General features: G+C 44.3%; 2 protein-coding genes across 6 annotated transcripts; one reads left to right on the top strand and one right to left on the bottom strand.

The window, feature by feature from the left end:
* Positions 1-377: 377 nt before the first annotated feature.
* pcm1 (pericentriolar material 1) lies at positions 378-19,992 on the bottom strand. 5 transcript variants are annotated; one of them, XM_080520392.1, is made up of 38 exons: positions 19,845-19,991; positions 18,311-18,425; positions 17,909-18,157; positions 17,196-17,522; positions 16,205-16,375; positions 15,776-15,865; positions 15,288-15,474; positions 14,358-14,467; positions 13,765-14,038; positions 13,485-13,665; positions 13,014-13,229; positions 12,721-12,887; positions 11,834-12,063; positions 11,278-11,411; positions 11,041-11,167; positions 10,340-10,510; positions 10,059-10,231; positions 9,726-9,926; positions 9,391-9,631; positions 9,086-9,231; positions 8,766-8,986; positions 8,427-8,607; positions 8,035-8,339; positions 7,700-7,861; positions 7,435-7,491; positions 7,060-7,232; positions 5,935-6,066; positions 5,131-5,260; positions 4,299-4,399; positions 3,535-3,669; positions 3,250-3,453; positions 2,655-2,790; positions 2,385-2,536; positions 2,216-2,303; positions 1,899-2,137; positions 1,302-1,394; positions 1,093-1,216; positions 378-901 (listed from the first exon to the last, which is right to left on the bottom strand). In XM_080520392.1, the coding sequence occupies exons 2-38, from the start codon at positions 18,404-18,406 to the stop codon at positions 876-878; spliced, it is 6,150 nt and encodes a 2,049-aa protein (XP_080376518.1). In that variant the 5' UTR covers positions 18,407-18,425; positions 19,845-19,991; the 3' UTR covers positions 378-875. The 5 variants fall into 5 exon arrangements, with proteins under 5 accessions (XP_080376518.1, XP_080376519.1, XP_080376516.1 ...); XM_080520393.1 differs by having other exon boundaries at positions 4,299-4,396; positions 10,059-10,234; XM_080520390.1 differs by having other exon boundaries at positions 10,059-10,234.
* Positions 19,993-20,101: 109 nt separating this feature from the next.
* On the top strand, positions 20,102-23,579 carry sart1 (spliceosome associated factor 1, recruiter of U4/U6.U5 tri-snRNP). The gene has a single exon (XM_080520395.1). It carries the CDS (start codon positions 20,363-20,365, stop codon positions 22,679-22,681), a length of 2,319 nt encoding a protein of 772 aa, XP_080376521.1. The 5' UTR covers positions 20,102-20,362; the 3' UTR covers positions 22,682-23,579.
* The last annotated feature ends 165 nt before the right edge of the window (positions 23,580-23,744 follow it).

Here is a 23,744-nt window from a genome sequence, read left to right on the forward strand (position 1 = left end):
ATGTGAGCTGAAGCTTTAAATGTCACTGCTCCTGAATGAGGATTCAGTTTCTCCTGCAAGAGCAGCAAATATCTCAGAATTATAAAGGACATGGCGAAGAAAATTACGTTAATGACATGGTTTTCTTAAGATTTAAAAGGAAACGCAGCCGCGGGGAAAAGTAATGTCCTGTTTCTGAAGTAAAGATTGAACTCATTCATTCTTGATGCTGCTCTTCAGTTCTGCCTTGAAGCTACAACAGAAACAAAACAGAAAGAAAAGTTAACAGTCCCCATATTTTTTTTACTGGGAGTAGAGTGTCTGCAGAGAAAAGATTTACTCTTGTAATGACAACAAAAACATATTTCAAATCAGATTTTATTTAAAACCTATCTGTGTAGTCAACATTTTAATTTGAATTCTAACCATTAAACAACAAAACGGTATATAAAGTTGCTTCTAGAGAGATGAAGGGAGCATCTGAACGAGGAGCTGAGGAAACGAGCTGCAGCTGAGCTCAATGAGACGTGCTGTACATCAGGAAAGAAAATCAAAACAATTCATTTGAAAATTGATCCCGGAATCAAGAAGAAGACAAAAAGTTTCAGTACCATGAAGATTCAAACAGAAGCTTAACTGATGGTGAGAAGCAGCACGGAGACCGAGATAATCTATCCGCAGTAAATCAATTAATCACATTGAACATTCAGGATTGAAAGGAATTCAAACCGTTTATGTGTAGAAGTTTTGAACTGTTGATTAAGAGAGTCACACAAAGTTGTGACCAATTAACAAAAAAAAGAATCTTTAAACTAACAAATCGAACCATGAACAATCGAACATCCAGGCGAGATCGCAGGTCCAGTGGAGTTAACAGCAGCAGAGTTCAGACATCTTTACACATCCTGGGATCCTGTAGTATCTGAAAGAAGAAGAAAGAAAAAAAGGTTTACTTCAATAAAGCCGAACTGTTTGTTTCAGTGTCGACGAAATAACAGCTCAGGTTTGTACGGCTGTATTCCCGGCACCAACACACACACACACACGTCGTGGCGTTTGGCAGCAACACAAACAAAAACTGTAATCTTGACTGACAGGGCCTGTACTCCGTACCCGGTTCCTTCAGAGCCTGAGCGTTTCCCACCAGCCCAGTCAGCAACTCCGTGTTCCCGTTGAGGATCTCGACCGACAGGTTGTTATTCTGCTGCTCCTCCACAATTCTCTTCTGGAGCTCCTCCTTGTGGAACAACACAAACACACGGCGTGTCGTTAGACGCGGGGGAACCTCCGCCTTGGGTTTCCTCTCGGAGCGCCACACGCACCTCACACATGACGGTGAGCTGCAGCGGCAGGTCTTCCACCTTGACAAAGTCGTCTTCATCAGACTTCTGGCTGGTGTTTCCTGATCCCACCTCCTGCGTCGGGGATGTCGGCCATATGAGGGGTACATGAAAGGGTTTCACATTAGCTCAGACAGAACGGGTTACAGCAGCTTCGTCTGTTGACGTTACTGAATGGAAATGTGCGAGGTCAGCTGGTTCCGTGTATACTGACAGAACGCACATGTAAGCTGAGCTTAATAATAACACCTATTCCATTATCCCAATTTTCATAGGCCAGTTAAGTTTGTTGTTTTATTTTAAATTAAGAACAGCACATCACAACACATCCATAATCTATTAAGAGCTGTAATGAGTTACTCGACTGTTCGTGAAACGGCATCCAAATAAAAGCCAAAAAGAAAAGTGCTATATAAACAGAATTTACTTAAACCAACACTTTCACAATATGTCCCGACTCCTTTGTGAGTTTTTGTGCCGACAGATTAATTATGCTGTGGTTTCAGTGGGCTTCACTTTTTAACTCGGACATAATGAGGCAATAAAATTAATAATGAGTTCCTTCGCAGGGTCACTTACATCAACACTGATCATGACCGGTGAGTCGGTGTCGGGGCTACTTGAGGCTCGAGCCTCTTTAGAAACGTCCTGATCAGGAGAGACTGCAGAGATTTCTTCAGCGGCTGCTGCTGCCTGGACTGCACTCTCCTCCCTCTCCTCCTCCTCCTCCTCCTCTTCTTCTTCCTCCTTCTTCGCGAGGCTCTGCTGGTCCACGCTGGCGTTTTCCTCATTCACTGCCCCGCCCAGTTTGTTGCCTCCTGAATGCCAAGCAGAAACGTTTTGATGATCAAGGCAATCCAGCAACTCGATCAAAAGGTTGTGATTTGTGGCCTCACCACCATCATCACCATCATCATCCTCCTCCGCGGAGTTCTTCGGCCCTGGGTCGATCTCCTGCGCTCCACTGGCAGCTGCTGCCTGTGGCTGAGCAAGAAAACAAAAGGTCAGACAATATCAGTTACAACCGCAGCTGGGGAAAACTGAATATTCTCGGGCGACTCGGACCTCCTGCTCCATCTGTCTGTCGGCAGAGGCTTGCAGTGATGTTTGCACATCTACTGGTCCAGCTTCAAACTCCTCCATCTCCTCCTCCTCCTCGTTCTCGTCCTCACCACTGCCGTAGTTCGTCAGGGCCTGCGTCTCAGCTTTCGAAAGACCTGGGAATCAAAAATGAACAAATCACAGTGATGTCCAACAGGGTCTAAATAGTGTGAGATGACAAAGGAAAGCACTTGGTTATTAAAACAAAACAAAGCAAAAAAAAAAACAACGTACTGATTGACAGAGGAATTTCTGGTCTCTCGCCGTCCTCATCAGCCTCTGAAGCTTCACTGCTTTTATTGTTCTTCCCTGTCTGCAGGTAAAACTCCTGGAGAGCGGCGCCACCCTGCCTGTCAGCTTCATCTCGGTCCTGAAACAAGTTAGACATGATGGGTCACTGCACTGATTTCTGTTTTTACCTTTAACTTGATTTTGAGAATTGACAATGCAAAAAAAAAATAAAAAAATAAAAAAATACCATTCCGCCACAAATCTCTGAATGGTTTTGGCCCAAATTACATTTCTGACCTGCTGGTATGTTACTAAGGTTTCTTCAGTTTGAACAAAAGAAACTCATTTATGCTGCACAGTCTCCTCTTCTCTTGCAATGCTGTCACTTTTTGTTCCATTTATTTTTGCTTTAATAGTTTAATACTGCATTTACATTTTTACCTATCCTTATATTAGATTTTTCACTTCTCCTTATAATGCGCGTCGTCATTGCTAAATAAACTGAAGTACCTTGTCCTCATCTGTGTAGACTGAGGGGAAAATGTCCAAATCCAACTCTGACGTTACAAAAGGGTAAAAAATAAAAAGGATCACCAACCTTCAGGCCGAGTTTAGCTTTGCTGGATTGTTCCGCCAGCTTCTTATTTCGGCGTTTAGATGCCAAAGCAATACTGCTGCTGTTGTCCAGATCTTGCATGAGCCTAAAGAAGGCCAGTTCATTGAATAGTATCTCTGAAATCTCCACCAGCAGGTCCTCCCCACAGTCCTTCAGCATGCGGCCCACAAATTTACTGAGAGAGTCCTGAGTGAAGAAGCGCCAAACGTCAATTTGACCGTTTTTACTTGATCTGCTTGCGTCTGCCTGCTTCAGGGGAAGTGGTACCTGCAGGATGCCTCCGAGCTGTCTGTGGAAGAATCGCACAAACTCTTTGCTCTCGTCGTTTTGCTGGGTGAGCGTGAGGACCATGCGCCGCACACACGTCAGCAGCTGGAGGGAACACACCTCGTCCATGTTCTCCTGGTGAAACGGAGGTAACGGAGGAGTTAAACTCTCAACCCAAGGACATTTTAGGACTCACGCCGACACTGACAAGTAATACTACCAATTCTACACAGAAGGAAAAAAACGTTACATGTCAGATGTGACGTTTGGTCACGTCGTCTCTGAATAAGTGTTGAAAAGATGTTTCAAAAGTGAGTTATTTGCTGTAAAGCATTCTGAAGACGTCAATGGGACAAATAATCTAAACGCGGCTGATCGAGGCATATTTATTTAAAGCATTCAGAAAATAACATTTCTGTCACTGACTAAGAAGGCATCAGTCAAAAAGACTTCATTTAAATAGATGTAGGTTTGTCTACATGTCTTATTAGGTGTTCAAGTGTTGCTCTTTTATCAGAAGAAATATTTTGTTGGGTGCAATCTAGCTATTAGATTGCGTTACTTTAAAGCATTAGACAATATGTAGAACTGCACAGGCAAATGCACTGATGGACGTTATTTGAGAAATAGCATAATTTCTTACAAGGTTCTGTAAATATTTCCACCGCAACATAAAAGTACACTCATTTCAAATCTAATTTAACCTTTGCTAACACAGCGTTGAGCTCCTGCTCCCTCTAGTGGTTCGAACGTGGGCATCGCACCTTAAGGAAAGGAATGACCTCCGTCATGATGGCTTTGATCTGACGATCCAGCTGCTGCGTGTCGATCTGAGGGCAGTGCACGTCAGCCGCTGCGCCTTCTGCTGAGACGCACAGAAACACTGCCGTGTTCAACACAAACCAGCTCAGTAGTTCAAACAGCTGTTAGAGACACATCAATCTCAGGATGCTCCAAGTCTATGCACTTGTTGCACACGAGCACGATCGTGTAAATGTGTACCTTCCACTCGTTCGGCAAAGTTAGCAGAAGGACGTTCGGCGTGTGAGACTTCAGAGCCGCCTGCACCCGCAGAGCTGGCGTTGCAAGGGTTAATCTCAGCTTTAAGCTTCATGCGCTCATATTCCCTAATCCTGGCCAGAGCTTTGTCTAAATGAATCACCGTGTTGCCTGTCAGAGCAGCGAAAAAGAAGAAGAAAAAAAAAAAAAGAGCCAGGAGAGATAAAAAAGAAAAGAGAAAATGAGGTATGAAAAGTTCAAATTCAATGAAGCAAGAAGGAAAAAGAGAAGAGCGTAATGGATATTAATGCAACTGCAACCAGGCTCACACTTGAGGATCAGACAAAATGTGCCAGCCTTCTTTAATGGATTATACCAAACCTGCAGAAATCTGAGAATCTAAAGAGATCATCCTCTAAATAGGAGCATCTTTTACTTCGGCCTGATCGTGAGTGTAAACTGGTTGGTTCACCACCAAGAGAAGCGTCGAGCAGGCAAAGAAAGCAAAGCACTTTTCACAACAGCCGTGAGGGAAAACTGACGGATTGAGCTCCTCGTTTCCCAAAAACCAATTTGTTAGCGATGGTGCGATCCTACCCAGGTCGTCATTGGCAAAAGGTTCCAAGTTGGAGGAGGTTGACAAGGTGCTGACGTTGTCCACAGACTCGATATCGTCTCTCTTCTTCATCAGATCCTGAGTGAACCTCAAGTTCTTCTCCACCACCTCCTGGAAAAAAAAAAAAAGAGGAGCGACACGTGTTCAGTCGCACAAAGAGCTGCAATATTCCAGAAAGGAACCAATTTACATCTTCTAATTCGGGATTGCTTTGCAATTCTCCAAAGAAAACCAGACGTTTCACCCATCATCCTTGAACAAAGGCAATTATTCAGAGACAAAAGGCTTGGTGCCCAATTAGCACAACCCCGGGAACCCTGGAGCAGAACAAAGACCACATGTCTGATTTGACAAAAGAGTCGTGTAAAGATGAGGGTCATTGTTTTTTTGTTGTTTTTTTTTTTTTTTTAAACCACAGAGGCTTCTAAAGCCTTCCTGTCAAGTGAAATTCAAAGAAAATAAAGATGGGGGGGGTGGGTGGTGGTGGGAAAATTACAATCAGCAAATAAAAAAAGACATGGAAGGATGAAAAGAGACACGACAAGGGGGGGGGGGGGGGGGATGAAAGCACACGAGCCTGAGAGAGAAACTAATGAAAGATGTATTGAAATGTAGAAAAAGGAGCACATTAATAACAAAAAAAGCGTAGGATGACAGAGAGGATTGAGACAAAGACTTCAGAACAGGGAAAAGCCTCAACAGGGAAACCAAAGTGACTCACAAAACAGGAAGGAGGAGAGCAGTGTGAAAACGGCACGCTAGGCTGGTAATAATGTGTCTCTTACTGCATCACTGGTCGTCAGACTCTCACTGGGCGTGAGCTCGGACTGGGAGCCTGCGGTCCACACCACAGGGCCGAGGTGGGGCAGCTGGTCTTCAGCCGCACTCTTCTCCGCCAGGTGCCTGGTGACAATGTCCTGGGAGAAACACGACGGGAGAGCAGAGGTTCAAAGGAATTTCTCAGTCGCACCTCAGGACACGGTCAGATGATCGGACGTGTGATTCGGATTTCGGGTTTCGATATTACAGCTCTCAGCCAATTCCAAAGCCATTCTCTCCCTCCTGGAATAAAGTGTTCTTCACAGATAAAATCAATGTCGTCGCCAAACCAGTTTGACTGCTTTAAAAAAAAAAATATATATATATATTGTTGCCATTTAAAGAGAAGGTGATGGGAAAAGGAGTGAAAATATGCCACGTATAGCTTTAAACTCAACCTTTCATTGCCATTCTGAACTGATCTTGTGCTCAGAAAGCCCCTGAGCTTCCATGCTGCCTGCTTCTCCACCCGCACATTAACTACACAGAAGACACTCATACACCTCATGAGAAACACATGATACAACCTGCCAACCAGTCTAACATCCACTGTCAATTCAAAAGGCTATTTCTACATATCTCCCATTGTTTCTGACATTTTGTTGTGGACTTTCTAGGCTATAATTTTTTATTTTTTATTTTTTTTTAATATCATCATCAAAGTCTAATATTTCCTGTTTGTAGACATAATTCTGGGTATGTTTGATCATTTTGAGGATCACAAAAATGGTATCATCTCTACCAGTGGGTCAAAAGTGCCAGCACTTTGACCACAATGACAAGATGGAAATTCATTCTGGGAAAAAAAAGTTAGTATGGTATGGTTTTTAAAATGAAAATAAGATCCAAATGTAGTTAAAAAAAAAAAAATCAATTTCCTCATCTTTTTACCCATGCAAACTGCTGCCCACGTCTGTTCTGTAACTTGTTTGAATTACACTTGATATGCTCTCCAGTAGGAGATGAAAGTCTACAAATCAAACCGACTATCATGAATTCTGCCCGGAACAACCGCTCCTCATATCATACTCAAACAAGAGTGTGAATTTGAATTTGCACAAGCCGTCGGTAAACGGAGGCCCTCGGCATACCTGTAGTGAATACAGCGCCCTCTGGCGCAAGTAGTCCGTATTGAGCAGCTGCAGCTCGTGGAAGAGCTCAATGAGAAAGTGTGGCCGAGACTCATTCTGGGAGATCAGCGTCGCCACTTCGGAGTAAATGGTCTCCCTCAGTGCTTCGAACAGTGAGAAGTCACTGCTGGCATCTGCAATTCCACAATGTACACACATTAGGTCAGTCATGAGTGAGAACAAATGTAAAGCCACCGCATCCAAAACCACACAGCCCACAAATATTTCTGGAATTTTTGGATGGGTTAGGTAGAAAAAAAATAAATAGAAAGCCCATGCATGAGGTGGTTAGGACATACGAATGGAATGATGCCGAGTTTTCCACAGTCAATTTACCTGGTGCTTCTGTGCATGCAATTCTGTTAGAGAGGAAGGGTGTTCTCCAAGCATAGGCTGTGAGTAGGATAAATTAAAAGTAATAAAGTAAATTAACTCTAAGTGTGAAGAAAAAAACCAAAAAACAAGTAAATCATCCAATTAACAAGAACAACTATAGAGTTGATGGAAATAAAACACTCAATGGAGACAGTAAAATGAATAAACAGAAGAAAACATGAGGGCCAAAATAACTGTGAAGCGGGTGGGACAGTTTGGGTCATACCAGAGGAGAGATCATTTCTTTTGCTCCCCAGCTTAGTCTTGCTGTCCAGCTTTTCTTGAGTGAGCTTGTCCAGCAGACTCTGGTTCTGATCCTTCTGATGAGACGGCGCTGCCCTCTCCTGGACAAAGTCTGCAGTGCTGCTGGCGCTGTCGCTCTCGGGACCTGAGGAAGTCACAAACAATGAAAACAAAAAACCGTGAGAATGTTTCCCTTATAGTTTTGTGAAGAGGGAAAAACAAAACAAAAACATTAAAAAAACAATCCAACAAAATAACAAAAACAAATACAACATCTGAGTTTCATAAGAATCAGCAGAGTCGATTCCATCTGAATACCTTCACTGTTCTTGCCGTGTCCTCGGCTCCTCCTTCGGCGGCTCTTGGGAGTCTTGCTCCTGGAGGCCAGGTTGGCCTGAGCGGAGGCCTTGCGCCCAGCTTTAAAAGTCTTTGTGATCGTGGTGGGATCAACTGGATCCGCCATGCTGCTAAAGCTTTCTTCCGACGCCTTGTCAAAGTCCTGATGTCGTGAGAGCCGGTTGGCAAAAATGGGGGAGGAGGACGGAGACTCTTGTGGCTGTGTATTAGACAGGTGATGGCGAACAGCATTGTTTGTGTGGGAGGTATTCAGCCAGCCAGCAGGTCTGAAAGAATCACATCAAAAATAAAAGACGTTAATCCCGATGTCCTGCAAGTAAAAGCAAAACACGTGTTCAAGCTGCTGGGCATACCTTCTTTCTGTACTTGTGTTGAGAGGAGAGCGCTGCAGTGGAGGAGGAAAACTCATGTACTCCGTTTTAATTGAAGTGTTGGGGTCTAACTGCTGCTTGTGATGTTCAGGAGTCGTCTGACCCGCAGCACCTTGGGAAAGCCCACCCGTGGCAGCAGGAAACAGTGGGGGCAAGTTAAAACCTTCGGGTGGAGGAAAAAAAAAAAAAAAACTCATTAAAATGATGCCTTTCCATTTGAGATAAGATGCCGTTGCTACACTGTTCCGCCCCGTCTGTTTTCACTGCATGACATTCGAAATGTGCCGTGAAAAGAAGAGCTAATAAATATGAGCGCCGTACTTGGAGGAAACGGGGATAAGGCAGACGTTGGCATGTTGTTGGCTGAAGGATTAAACGTTGAGGAGAAGGGGAGGTAGACACCCGGGGAGGCTGAGGGGTTCACACTGTTTTCTTGGGATGAGCTCTTCTTCTGTGTTTGCCAACCTGCTGCTGAGGGCGACTGCTGTTGTTGCTGCTGCTGCTGCTGCTGGCGAAGAAGGTCGTTCAGGACCTGTTTTAGTCTGCATGGGAAACAGAAGGACCATAGGAAACGCTTTAGACGAACCCATCAATTAATAGAAATAACGTGGAGGGTAACTTATCGACGCTGTCGTTTTCACCTTTGCACGTTGTTCTGCTGCCAAGCCAGTTGGGTGTAGCACTGGTTGAGCTGGTGCATGACCAGGGGGACTTGTGATGACGACTGGTTGTTGGGCAAGACACTGTATTGGCCTGTTAGTAGCGTCTGCAGCATGTAGGATAGTGACTGCAGATGAGGGAAAGTGACAAAGTTTATTAACTGGCTAAACCAAATATGAGACAGCAAGCCATTTCCATTATAGTATCGGTGTGTGTGTGTGTGTGTGTGTGTGTGTGTGTGTGTGTGTGTGTGTGTGTGTGTGTGTGTGTGTGTGTGTGCACTGACCTGCTGATCCTGCATCAGAGTCTGACACATGCTGGTGCTGAAGTCCAACTGTCTCTGTAGATGGCCAACCTGTTCCTGCCAGTTGCACGAAGCCTCAGCAAAAGAGAGCTCAGAGGCCCAGCGGAGGTTCTCCTGGCGTCGCGTGGCTCCGTGCTGACTTGCCGGCTGCGGTTTGGTCTTGGTCTTGTTACGAAGATGCCCGCTACGCTCGCCTGAAAAGGCTGCTGGAGGCTTCAGATTACTGCAGGCACAGAGAAACCAAGATAATGGCTCTTAAGGGAGAATATATATGGATTTTTTTTTCATGTTCGATTCTCCATAAAATGTGATCCGACCTTCCTTGATTCTTCCGGTTACTGTACGAGCACTGGTTCCTGTTTGGTGAGAAGACGTGGATGTCGTCATCAGTGCTGCCCTCCGTACATTCTTCCTGCTCTTCTTCGTCCTCGGCACACATGTCTGAGCGATATTCATCCTCATTATCATCTTCGTTGTCATTATGGTGGTGCGGAATCGATCCCCAGGTGGCCATAGTTCTAGCAGGAAATGGAAACAACATTTGAATTTCAAAAGGTCATGCAGACAATCAAATGTCTTATCGTGGTGGCTATTCATCTGTAAGATCCCATTTCACTTTAAAGATAATCAAAAGGAAGTCGAACACAGACCTTGATGAGACAGTTTGTGAGGGTGTAGCCATGCCCCCTTGGTCTTCCATCCTGCAGAGAGAATCGTCAAGACCACTGCGCCTCTGGTGTTCGGCCATCAACGACTCCAAATGCTTCCTGCGCTGCCGAAGTTCCTCTCTCAAAATCTGATGGCGGCGCATTTCGGACCAAAGCTGCTGGCGGTGCAAGGACAGGAGAAAACTCGTTCAGTAAACCCCGACCAAATTTTTTTTTTTTAAAGGGTTGAAGTCTGGGTGTTTTTAGGTTTTCGCCACAGTCACCTCATTGTCAGTGACTGACGAAGTGGCTGCTTCTGCAGCGGTGGGTTTGAGCACAGCAGAGTTGGATTTGAGTCCCGAGGATGAAGAAGCCTGGGCAGCGGCGGGAGTGGAAACTGCAAAGGGAGCATTCCTCAGCAACCCCTCCTGGCTCATGGAGCTGGACACAGACGACTGCAAAGGAGACAAGGTTCATTTTTGTATTGAAGTTTTTTTTTAAATTTCTCGAGCACAGAATTTGCTGGTGGACATAAACTATACGGGGAAAGGACGGTAGGTCCTTGTACATGTCTTATGGTTTTACATTCGGTGCCATTTACTGGCAATAACATTATTGCATTGGAAACCCTGGTTATATCTCTTTTTTTAAAAAGGTGCAACATTTTTTTCCAGGAACATTTGTGGATTGTGCAGTCGAGCTTAATATTCACACTTTTCCATTACCGTTTTAGCTCTTCTTCAACTCTACTCCATTTTGTTTCGTCACTGCAGTTCAGTACCAACCATTTTTAAAGAGGTTGCAAACTGCATTTTTAGACCACAGATGCAGATTGTCTACAAACGTGGCGCCGTTGAGGCTTAACGGCGGAATGATGTTTGTTATCAAGATGCAAACTTCAACTAAGACATGCCAGCAAACACAACTTCCCTTCTTTTTTTTTTGCGTGTGTAGTTAAAAGGTTGTGATTGCATAAAGCAGGTACCTGAAGGTCAGGGCAAGCCAACTGCAGGTCCTGGATCTTGCCTTGGATTTCAAAGAGCCTTTGGCGCTCCTCGTGGAGCAGCTTCAGCTCGTGCTTCTGCTGACACAGCTTCTCAAATAACTTCTCCCTGTCAGATTGAAACAAAACCATTACATTTGGAATCATTTTCTCAAGCATTTATACAGATTGTTTAAACTTTTTTTTTTTAAGTGTGTGTGTGGTTCCTAGATACTGTACCTGGCATTGACAGAGTGGGCGAGGTCGCTGGGGCACTGTTTGCATGCTGCCCCTTGTGCGGGTGCTCGGGTATTATTTGGCTGCTGATGTAAAGCTTCATCCTCATTAGCGGTTGTTCCATCGGTGTCGTCACTCTGGACCCAGACACAATTATAATATGTTACCATTTCTTTACGACTTGATGCAAAGCATCACATATTATAGGAATTGGGTCAAAATAGATTTTAATCTTTCTTAACACAGCAAATTGGTGACAATCTCTTTTTTTCCCAGTGGAGAAGAGTCATTGCCAATGAGTTACTATACAATGTCAATATTTTCAGGATGAATAACAAATCTGTAATTTATATCCAATCATTCCTGACATCATAACTAATGTACATACAATGCTGTGTACCATTAAACCTTAATGTGTAACTCAGGGCCTTGCTTCTACAGCTTCTACTCATGGAAGCTGGCAGAATTTTCAAACTGGAGGGTTTTAATGGTCGTCTCACAACAATCTGGCTCAACAGTTCCACCAACCAGACTCGTCATTGTTCATCATCCACCCCACCTGAACCATGGCCACCAGCTCCTGCAGCTGCCACAGTTTTTGCTTGGCCGTTTGGCGATGAATCTTCTGAGCGAACGCTGCGTCGTTTTCGAGGCTGCTCCTCCGACTGGAATCCGAAGCCTCGCTGTCTGGAGCCGCAGCCTGCGCCCCTTCTTCGTTATCAAGACCGTCCTCTTCCTCCTCGTCATCCTTCACCTCATTATAGGGGATGTCTCGGTTGTACTGACACTCTAGACCAGGAAAAAAAAAAAAAAAGACCACTTTATCTAGTTATATTTCACAATTCTGATCTGAAAATGTGTTATGAGTTGCATTTCTTTTGTTCCATTTGAGAGACCGTCAAAATAAAAGATGCATTTGATACATGGGAATGTATTGAAAAACAAACAAATACTTTCCCCCCCAAAAATGAAATATTTTCATGTTGGCAACTTTGAAAAGCCTCTTCTTTACTGTGGCAACACAAACCGAAGCACGTGTACTAATGAGGCAAATAATCACCTAATTTAAAGCCTACTTTATACCGCTGTACACTGCCCCCTTGTGGTGGAGTTACAGTAGAACCAAATTCCGGATTTCAGGTTGCATAGTGATGCACTGCGTTTGCTACTGAAGGTCCCAGTTTGGACCAGTGCCAGTTTGTGATAAACATGTCCACTCTTAATACTGCCATCAGAAATGTTTTATTCAAATTTTTGAAAACAGAATGAAGCCGTCCAAACATGAAATTATAAAGGTTTTAATCAGACCAAAGGAAAGTAGTGACGCAAGATTGATTGAATAAGATTCTATATCTTTGTTCGATAAATCCTCAAGCCTAGTGAATTTAACAAAGAATGTTCAAGTTGTCTATCTTGGCGTTCGGCGTTGGTGTGTGCATGACTTACCTATGGCTGAGGGGATGTTGAGGCTGCGGAGGTTGGCGGCTGACCGATTGTTGATCTCGCACTCCGTGTTGAGCCTCCCATCCCGGTTGTTCGTGGTGCTGCTCCTGAGGCCGCGCCCATTGGTCAGACTGTTCAAGTCGGCCCAGTTCCCACTGCGCTGTGGGTTTCTGGAGAAGATAAAGAGGACACCAGTATTTCAGCAGTGGATTTGAATCTAAAACAAACCGAATAGTTATTAATTAGTCTGGCATTTCTTCATTAAGATGACAAACAATTGGTAGTGAAACACACACCTGAGGTTAGTTACAGGCTGGCGGTTCTCCTGCTCAGAGTCAAACATGGCCTCAAACATTGAACCGTCCTCGGTCTCATCTTCCTCCTCCTCCTCTTCGTCGTCGTCCTCTTTCACATTCTCATTGACCGCGTCCACCATCATATCAGAGGTCTGTTCATAGTACTGAACCAATTCCCGCAGCTCATTCAGACGCTTGTGCACCTCCTTGAGTTTTCTGTAGGAATACGGATCAGGCATGTGAATGCTGCCAGTAGGCTTGCTGGCACAACGGAACAGTCTACCCCGTTTCTGTTCAAGGCGCGATTTGATTTGAACTCACTGACAGAAAAAGATGTTTAATGGAGATTAGGTATCTCCATCTATTGTTGCTACCGAGTTATACACCAACACTACTCGACACTTTGCATCGTTGATATCGGACCCACCTGTTTAACACCTTTAAGATGCATGTGTGTATTTTTATGTGTACCTGAGTTTGTCTGCGGAATTAGTGCCTTGTTGTTGTTGTTGTTGTTGTTGTTGTTGTTGTTGTTGTTGAGGGAGTAATGGATGAAAGGGGGTGGAAGCTGAGGCGCCGTTAGAGCAAAAAGTCGATGGACTATCGGATGAGCCTCCCACACTCAGACTACACTGCACGGCCAAGCCACGACCTACAGGAAGTAATATGCCTTTTATTAATACTTTCAGCATTAAAAAAAAAAAAAATACCACAGAATATTTAAGAAAAAAAGCTTTGAAAATGCCCTTACTTGAGTTATTATTGAGTGTCTGGTCTCGGAGACTATGTAGCTCCTGCAGGATTTTGTCCATGGTTTGCTTTTTGTCTTGAAGTTCTTGGAGCTTCGTGAGTTTGGCAGTGGCAGCTGCTGCTCCAGTGTCGAGGCCAGTGTGTGGGCCAGAGGCCGAGTGGAGGAGAGGTCTGTGCTGCGGTGGACCCACAGCCTGAGAAGCTCTTGTCCAGCCCACCTCCCGGGAGAGGGAAAGACTCTCGGCCTGACGACGGTTATCTGGCACTGCTTTAGTCTGAAGGATGAGAGTTAAAGACAATGGAGCTCGTCAATTTAAAACAAGATTCTAAGAAGAAATAAACTTGTAAAGTCAATCACTTGTTTACTCTATGAACACACTAAAGTGTATGTTACCTATTTCAAGCACAAACATAATTGGAGTTGGGGAAAAGCTTACAACTTGTGATATAAGCCAACAAAATGTTTTACAACGACAATGAAAGAGCAGTTCGGGAGTAATGCTAAAGTCATTGTGAAATCAATACAATTGTACCAACTTCAACAAACTCTTAGCTAAAAGGGTTACTAGTACCAATAATATTACTCTGGAGTACCTGTGAGTTATGCAGCTGGTTGTGAAATCGCTGGATCAGTTCATTTAACTCGTCATTCAGTTCTGATGTGATGCTCAGGCCAGAAACGCTCCCCGTGGTTTCTGTAACGACTAAAAGACAACCAAAAATGGGTAAAGTAAAATCATTTCTATATAATAATCATTTAAATTGATAAAACAAAAGCGCTTGAAAATTCGTTCACAACCAAACATGCTGGAGAATCAAATTTGTAAAATGATCTTTTTTTTTTTTTTTTTTAATGAATATACATTTATAATGAAGTGGTGGAATGATGCTTCAGCTCATAAACAGTGAAGTTCTCATCAGTATTAGGATTTTGAAGATACAGCTGCTCCTCACTGACTTCTTGCGGAGTACGAGGGACATGGACACCGGCCCATACGGGGTGCTTGTTAGCCATTTATGAAACGTATTATTATTATTATTATAATACAAAGGAATCCTGTGTAGTCAGAATTATGTGTTTCAATGTGATTTTTTCAGCACCCACAGGAAAATGATGAGGGATGGATGGAGCAGAGGAGACGGATGATTCCAGTTTGTTTTTAGAAAATAAATCCTCCACTATTTTCTCCAGTCCATGAAGATATATATTTTGTTCACATTCAAATCTTTTTTTGTTCAGTAATTGACATTTATTTTTTCATGAAAAAATAATAGAAACATTGCTTTTTGACCTTTTTTCCCTCAAAGTGCATGGAGTTTTTCTTTTGTTTTTTTTAAACCTCCGATTATTTTTCCTTTTTCATCAGTGGCCCTAATGTTCTTCCGTAATAGTAAATAAAATAGGGTAGGAGGCTTTTGATAGATATCGGCCAAAGTCGATGTTAGAACTTCAACGAGAAGCCCTTTGCTGAGGATCTTAAAAAAAAAAAAAAAAATCTATAATTGCTTAAGTGTGCAAGTCACCTGTGTCTTCAATCACAGCAAGTGCCTGTTCAGCACTGTGCTGCATGGCCATTAGTGCTTCCTGTCGGCCCTGCAGGGCTCGGAGCTGCTCCTGCTGCTCCAGCATCTTCTTCAGCAGCTCGTGCTGCTTGCGCAAATTCTCCAGCTCTTCTCTCTGGTCAGCACGCACAGCCTCTGGCCTGGCGCCCTACAGAATAAAACACATGCAGACCATTAATAAACAATACCACTAATATACTGCAGTTACAGAGCAGGTATGCCAGAATGTCATTGTCAGAAACCAACAGAAAACTTAGAGAAGGGGGACAAATTGTTCGAATTGAATTTCAACATCTTGGAGCTTAAAGACAGCCCAGAGTCTGTGTCGTCTAACAGAGAGTACTGCAAAAAAAAGAACATTTAACGTGGGTTGAGCTCAGCAAATGTCACACAAACAACTGTCAACCCAATATGCACAATATTGAGGTGAATGCCTCTGGGGGCCGAACCTCAGTGTTAACAGAGGTGCTCTCTTCCAGGGAAACCGAGCCAACTGCAGAGTCCAGGATCCCCACATCCTGCTCCCCATTCTCCCGTGCCTAGAACAACAGGAGAGAAAAGAGCCAAAAGACAAGAGGTGAATAGTCAAGGAGACGCCAAAAATTGAACAGGGAAATTGTAAAAAATTTAAATTAGAAAAACAGTACAAAGCATGCTGTGTCCTAGTTTTAAAAAAATCACATGTAGCAAGAACTTAATGCTGAAGTGTTTTAGGCCGTTGAGACGGTCATTAAAAATATCTGTATGGCAGGTTGCCAAGGTAGCACAAACAAGCTTTCTCTGACCTATGAAGGGCTAATTCCTCAGACATGACTTACACATTTACTTGAAATTGGGTAGCTTTGTCTGAAATGCTAGAAAAACCAAGTTTGACTTACAAGCATCTTCTGCAGGAACTGTAAATAAGACTTTTCCTGCTCCTTGAGGTGCTCGATGAGATGAGAAAGACGCTCCACATTAGCAGGCACATCGTTCTTTTCCACCAGGTCGTCCCGCATGGAGCTCGCCTTACTGATGTACTCCCGGATCTGGATCAGTTTGCTCACCACCTGAGACCAGTCGGAGGAGGATGGCGTATGGGCGTGGATTTGATGAAGGGAAATATATAGAGAAGAAGATGTTTCGAAAGGATGAGTGAGCATCTGCAGCGACAGCTCAGACTGGGCTCAACAAGGGCAGAAAAGGGGGGGGTTGGGCAGAAAACTCACTGGGCACCAGGGGTGGCATATTTATAAATCGTCCTAAATACAGACCAGTTTCAGCTGCACTGGCTCTCTCTCACTTTTATCCTAGTTCTGGTTCCTCAGTACTCTGGAGCAGAGCTGCACAGACAATGCTACAACTAGATGTGAGCAATATCAACTGGCTCAAATAAAAAACTGACGTCTTTCAGAGAAAAGTTGTAAAATGTGACTAAACAATGTTTCAAAAATATCAACCGCAGGATATCAGTTTAATATAACTCAACAAATCGGTGTATTTAGGTCAGAGTCCATTGTCATTTTTATGCCAATCACTCAATAAAAACACTATTACAGTACAACACAACTCCTGCCTCTCTATTATATTTATAATACACATCACTTTTCTCAAAAAGATAAAGCAGCACTTAATATCAAGACCTCAGCCTCATCAGTTTAACAGTATAGATGGATTCAATTCAATTTAACTTTATATAGCACCACATACAACTGTCATTTCACGGTGCTTGGAACAGAGAGAAACCCAACAAATAGATGCTAAATTATTAAAGCAAAAATACTTTGTAACCCATGCAACATGGTACCAGTGTGTCAACTTAACCCCACCTTGAAGTTGCAACAATCCAACAGTGAAAAAGTGAAAATCAAACAAATACTGCACAATTACCTGGCTGCATTCTATTCTTGGCTCTCCTCTCCCGTGTTCTCTGCGGTCTGACGGGCCTCTCACCGCGCCACCGCGGTCGAGCCTCGACGGTTCCTTGGTTTGAATCATAGGGGTTGGCTTTGTCCGGACTCCTGTGCTGTGCTTCTTCGCTTCCTTGGTGATAGCAGGGGTGGTTGGAGCAGACGAGGAGGGAGCGAGCAGCTCCTTGCTCTTGTTAGTGTTGACATGTAGAGGTAGGAAGTTGTAGGGTTTCTTGTTCTCCCCCGCTAACTGCCGCTGGTTGTTGGCGGCTGTCACACGCCCCTGGGAGTCGCTGCCAATGCTCCTCTTTGTGACATAAGAGAAGAGAAGAGTCAAATAAACTGGAAATCAAAGCTCGTCTCTGCTGTCTTTTAGGTCATTGCGTTTCAGGAAGGTATTGGCCCTCCACGTCATTTCTACAAAAACACATTTAACAAAGGTTTTCTTCATGAAGGACGACTTATAAATAGTTCCACAGTTGTGTTGATCATGCTCTGCATTGTTTTATATTTCCATCACACTTAGTAATGTGGTAAAACAAGGTCAACCACAATGAGCTGTATCAAACTATGAAAAATATTTCGCTATCATTCCTTTTATTGGCTGCGAAGAATCTGAGGGAATACAGCGTTGGTATTTCACTCCTACTATGCCCCTCAAAACTGCTCTGATCAAGGACAGCAACATTTTACCTCATCCAGGTCTGTGAAATTGATACGCTGACGAATCTTGTCCAGCTCGGCCTGGTCTGGGACAGACATTTGGGTTGCGTATTTGATTTGGGGGAAGGAATGAGGGGTGCGTGCTCTCCTGCGACTCGCCCCTGGGGTGGACTCTGGCGAAATGTCGTTAGTCAGGCGGCTCTCCACCACTGCAGCCGACAGCTTCTTCTTGTTCTTCTCTGCCGACCTGTTTGCTTTCTTCTGCTGTACGCCCCAGTCCTGTTCACAAACAGATTAGTATGAGACGGTGAGGTTCAAAAGAAAGCAACGTGCACGGGTTTTCAGGAAACTTGCTGTATCCAGTGGCAACATTTAGAAACAATGGATCCTGTGTCTCAACTGTAGTTTATATCAGGTCAGTGCGGGCCTCACCATGTTGTTGAGTCGATCTACCAGACTACCGTTGGTTACAGTCCAGTTGTGCAGGTCGTCTGCACTGTCACCGAAAGGAGCGCCTCCAGTTGCCATGCCTCCCTCGAACAGCTTGCTGGAATTCACAACAAAACATACACTGGTCACCACACCGAGGAAAACGTGCCTCTTTAGAAAATACAACATTTAAAATGACCTTGAATCTATTGCTTCTTTTGATTTGCTGCTTTAAAGGTCACCAGCCTGCACATAATGAGCAAGAACAGGCACTTGGAAGAGTGCAAACCCTGGCCAATGCCACATTTGTTTGCAGAATCGAGTTAGCATTGCTGGCATGTCAGCCCATATCGATGCTAAGGAGATAGTCAGGCAGCAACATCACTGTGCAAAACGCTGAGCAGGGAGCGTCTCCATGGCAATAGTCGCTGATCTTCTTTGATCGCCATGAGGTGCCTCTCCCATCCTATTTGTATTGGTTATTAATCAACTCCATGAAAAAGGAAGCATTTTAGAAAATACTGCTTCTACTATGATTTCAAAAAAGAATTATTTCGTTTTCAAATAACTTCAATAAGTTAGAAACGTAACTGATTACGTAAAGTTAGCCATCTGAAACCCCAGGATGACTGAGACCTAGTAGCATAGCAAGATGTTGTGTTATTTAGGAAAGGAAGGCTTCATGAACGCAGGGCAGCCGTCACAGCTAACATTAACGAAACACGCAGAATGCATCACTTCCTACCAGAAGAAGTAGTAAACTTCACCTCGTCTCGGATCAACGCCGGATTGAAAGTGTAGCTCCCGTTGCCGTGGCCGTTTTGTGTTTGTGGCCCGCTCGGAGTCCCGGGGAGAGAAAAAAAAAACCGTCGAGTTGTATTCCCTCCACCTGCTAACGCTTTAGCGCTCTTTCGGTAAATTCCCGGAGAAACGCAGTCTTTAATGTCACCCCCACTCGGAGAAAGTGTTGTAACGACCACGGAATCCCACACACTCGTGTCACACAAGCGTCAAAACTCGCCCGAGCAGCTTGTTTTGTTGGTAAACTTTGCTAGCAAAAAAAAACAAAAAAAACATTTGTGCCCCAGTTTCGTCGAGCAATCGCCATGGCAACAAGCCGTGTCGCCCCCCAATCTGTCCCCGCTAACCCCGCTAGCAGCGATAACGTCGCAGCGTGAAATTCACTTAAATACACGCCACTGAAGACGGTCTCTCGTGCATATGCAGCTGGCTAATACGACTTAGCTTGCCCCCAGCCGCTCACAATGCTGCTAACTTTCGGTGTCTCTCGACAGAAAGTTGAAACCAGCGAGCAGCCCCGCACCGCGTTAGCCGAGCGAAACGTCCACCTGAGAAGAAGGACTGGTTACCTGGTCGGTCTCAGGGTCAAGCACTGTGAACGTCAACCTTAAGGGAATGCAGTCAAGTATGGACGTTGCGTATAAAATGCAGGCATTTTTTTTTTTTAGTTATTTTGGTAAACCCAGGTAGCTGAGATAGCTAGCTTACAATTTAAGAAAGAGAACGATTATGTTACCATCCAGAGCCAGGAACAGAAACGTGATGCCGTCGGTCAGCGCCTCGTGCACTTCAATGAATATTTTATAAATCCTCTATCTGCCTGGTAAAAGCCATTTGATTTGCGTCGACGTCTGATCGCTACCAAAACAGAGGAGCATCTAATGGAAGTGGCGGTAGCCTGATATAAACACCCCACAACAGCAGGGGGCAGTATAACTGGTTGTTGGCCTAACTTCGGAAAACAGGAAGTGTATTGTCAGAAGCTCCAGTCGTTCATTGTACGTCGTGGAGCGATCAAACTGGCTGGGGTTGTGTGCTTGTTTAAACTACCCGTGAAGATATCACACAACAACTACAACATTTTTGGACTTGCATTATATTGGACCGCGAGTGAATCTTCGCCTCCGCAATCTGTGAGTTGTGTCGTCGGCCGACCCGTTAGCCTGTAGTGCTAACGTGAGCTAGTTAGCACAAGAAAGCTAACTGCGCCACACTTAAAAAAAACAAGCTTTGCCGTAATCGGCGGTTGTAACTATGGGATCGTCTAAGAAACACAAGGAAAAGAGCCGTGACAAGGATGCCGAGGAGCGGCGCCGTGAACACAAGAAACATCGCCACAAGGAGCGAGAAAGAGACGCGTCTGATCGAGACAGTAATCGGGATAAAGACAAACGAAAGCGCTCCAGGTCCAGGGAGAGAAGCAGGCGAGAGGCCCGCGGAAAAGGTGACAGGAGCACCGGCGAGCCCCGGGTAAAGAAGGAGAAAGTAGATGCTGGATATGAGGAAAGCGGTGGTGACGTGGGGCCCCAGTCTGCGAGCGGAGATGCGTCTCTCAGCATTGAGGAAACCAACAAGCTCAGAGCAAAGCTCGGTCTGAAGCCTCTCGAGTTGAATGAGAATAAAAGAGAGCTCGGCACCAAAGAGGAGCCCATCGTGGCTGAGACCATCAACCCTGTTGTCATTCAGCAACAACGAGAGATGAAGGAAAAGCTTGCAGCCATAAAAGAGAAACGTCTCCTCAACCAGAAACTGGGGAAAGTCAAAACCCTGGCTGAAGAAGACGATCTGGACGCAGCTGAGTGGGTCGAGAGGAGCCGAAAGATGGCAAAAGAGAAGGAAGTTGCTGAGAAAAGAGCGAAACTTCTACAGGAAATGGATGAAGAGTTTGGTGTCAGCAATCTGGTGGAGGAAGAGTTTGCTCAAAACAAGCGGATGGCATACACATCTCGAGATTTAAAGGGCCTCAAGGTGCAGCACAAGGTGGAATCCTTTGGTGAGGGCCAGACTGTCATCCTGACCCTGGAGGACAAAGGTGTACTTGTCGAAGAGGAGGATGTGCTTGTAAACGTGGGGCTGATAGACAAGGAAAAAGCAGAAAAGAATGTGGAATTAAAGAAGAAGAAGCCAGATTACAAGCCGTACGAAGAGGAGGAGAGCGTGGATGACATGGTGACGCTCAAATCAAAATCTGTGCTGTCCAAGTACGATGAAGAGATTGAAGGGGAGAAGAAAAAGAGTTTCCGGCTGAGCACAGGTGGCTTTGCTGACGGGGAGCGGGAGAGAGAGCTGCAGGCGATGAAAGAAACGCTCCGCAATCAGGCTCAGTCCCTGGAAATGCCTTCTCTCTCCATCGCCTCGGAGTATTTCACACCCCAGGAAATGGTGGGCTTCAAAAAGACAAAAAGGCGCGTGAAGAAGATCAGGAAGAAGGAAAAACTGTCCACTGCAGATGAGCTTCAAGACGACACTCGCAGCACTGATTTTGGTTCCAGGGTTCGGGGCAGAGGCCGCAAACATTTGGAGGTGGAAGGTGTCGAACAAGTGAGAGTGGAGGAGAACGAGCTCCCACAAGATGCCCCTCATACGTCTGATGACATCAGGATGGCAGAAATGGAGATAAGCGATGAAGAGGACTTTAAGCATCCAGACCCAATTAGCATTGAGGAGGATGAGGCGGAGCAGGAGCTGCAGAAACAGCTGGAGAAGCAGAGGAAGCTGAAGCAGAAGCAGCTTCTCAAAGACTCTGGTGAGAAGGTGGTGGAGCAGATTAAAAAGCTTGACAAAGCTGACGGGGAGAATGATGCTGAGAAGAAAAACAACATTGTTTTCAATGCCACATCTGAGTTTTGTAGAACACTGGGTGATATTCCCACGTATGGACTGTCGGGCAACAGAGAGGACCAAGAGGACATTATGGACTTTGAGCAGGAGGAAGAGAAAGATGATGCTGGAGATTCAGACTCTGAAATGGATGAAAATGTTGGCTGGAGCACAGTTAACCTGGACGAAGAACAAAAACCGCCCGATTTCACCACGGCCTCCGCAACCATTTTGGATGAGGAGCCCATTGTCAACTCCGGCCTTGCTGCTGCCTTGCTGTTGTGCAAAAATAAAGGTCTGCTGGACACTCAAATGCAGAAGGTTGCTCGAGTCAAAGCAACCAAAGGCGCCCTGCCAAATGACAACTACTGCATCGAGGACAAGATGGGTTTCGACGACAAGTACAGCCGCAGGGAAGAATACAGAGGCTTCACGCAGGATTTCAAGGAGAAAGATAGCTACAAGCCTGATGTTAAGATTGAGTATGTGGATGAGTCTGGGAGGAGACTCACTCCAAAAGAAGCTTTCAGGCAGCTGTCACATCGATTCCATGGGAAAGGGTCTGGGAAGATGAAGACGGAGAGGAGGATGAAAAAGCTGGAGGAAGAGGCACTGCTGAAGAAGATGAGCAGCAGCGACACTCCCCTGGGGACTGTGGCCTTGCTTCAAGAGAAGCAGAAGTCTCAGAAAACACCATATATTGTGCTCAGTGGGAGTGGAAAGAGTATGAATGCAAACACCATTACCAAATAAATGTGGGGAACATGTATAATGTAGAGGCATACCCACATCCACGTTTTAATTGAAGTGTTTGCAATGGGTTTCTTTGCATAGCTTACATGAGCATAATTGTTCTGTTAAAGTGATCGTTCAATAAAATTAGCGCAAGCGAGAAGCCTTGTTTTATGTGCTGAGTATGTATGAGGTGGAGATTTATTTTTCAGACTCCACAAACTTCCGCGATGAGACATGTTTAAATCAAAGTTCAGTTTGTGCATCTTGATTGCTGGCAATAGCAAATGTATTAATCTTCTAAATACCACTCATTTTGAACTAACGAGTGCTGATAGACCATTGCATTAGAATTAAATGTTTACAATCAATGTAAAAAAAACATTACAGGGATGCATAATTGAAATATTCACTTTTTAAAACGTATGGTCTGCATGACATTTAAGAAGAAAGCTTTACCTCTCTTACAGTTAAGTAGAATGACAGAATGGGTGTTTACAGTTGACATTTGTTATGCAGGACTTTTCAGGAAGCAGGCCAGATATGATTTGTATTGAGATCTGAATTTTGTATTATTTTGCAGAGATTCTCAAGTATAACGATTATAATTTTATATTTTGCATTACCGCTAACAATTGTACAAAGAACTACACAAAGCAACATATTGATTACTGGATTATTTTAGTACCACATCACAATTGGGATACAAATGGCCATGTTGTAACATCCATGTTGGTGTGTGACACACACCCATTTTCACACTTGCAAGCAATTTAGAGTCACAAGTTGGGCTAAAATACATGAATTTGGATTATGGGAGGAAAAGGCTTATTATGAGGTTGGTTGCAGCAGCAAGGGCTTAATTTATCAATGCATTCTTTAAATAGTTTAAACTACAAACATTTTCACTGTTTTACAATTAAATCAAGATGACAATTCTGTGGTAAAGCACAAGAATAAACATGAAGAAAAGCTCTGATCCAGTAATTATTTTAACACACTAGAAGCAGTTGGACAGACAAATAAAATATTGTAAGAAATTTTGTTTTTGTATTAATGTGGTGATAAACCGATTTTCAATTTT

Source organism: Blennius ocellaris, assembly GCF_963422515.1.
Source record: "Blennius ocellaris genome assembly, chromosome: 3".
Taxonomy (NCBI): Eukaryota; Metazoa; Chordata; class Actinopteri; order Blenniiformes; family Blenniidae; genus Blennius; species Blennius ocellaris.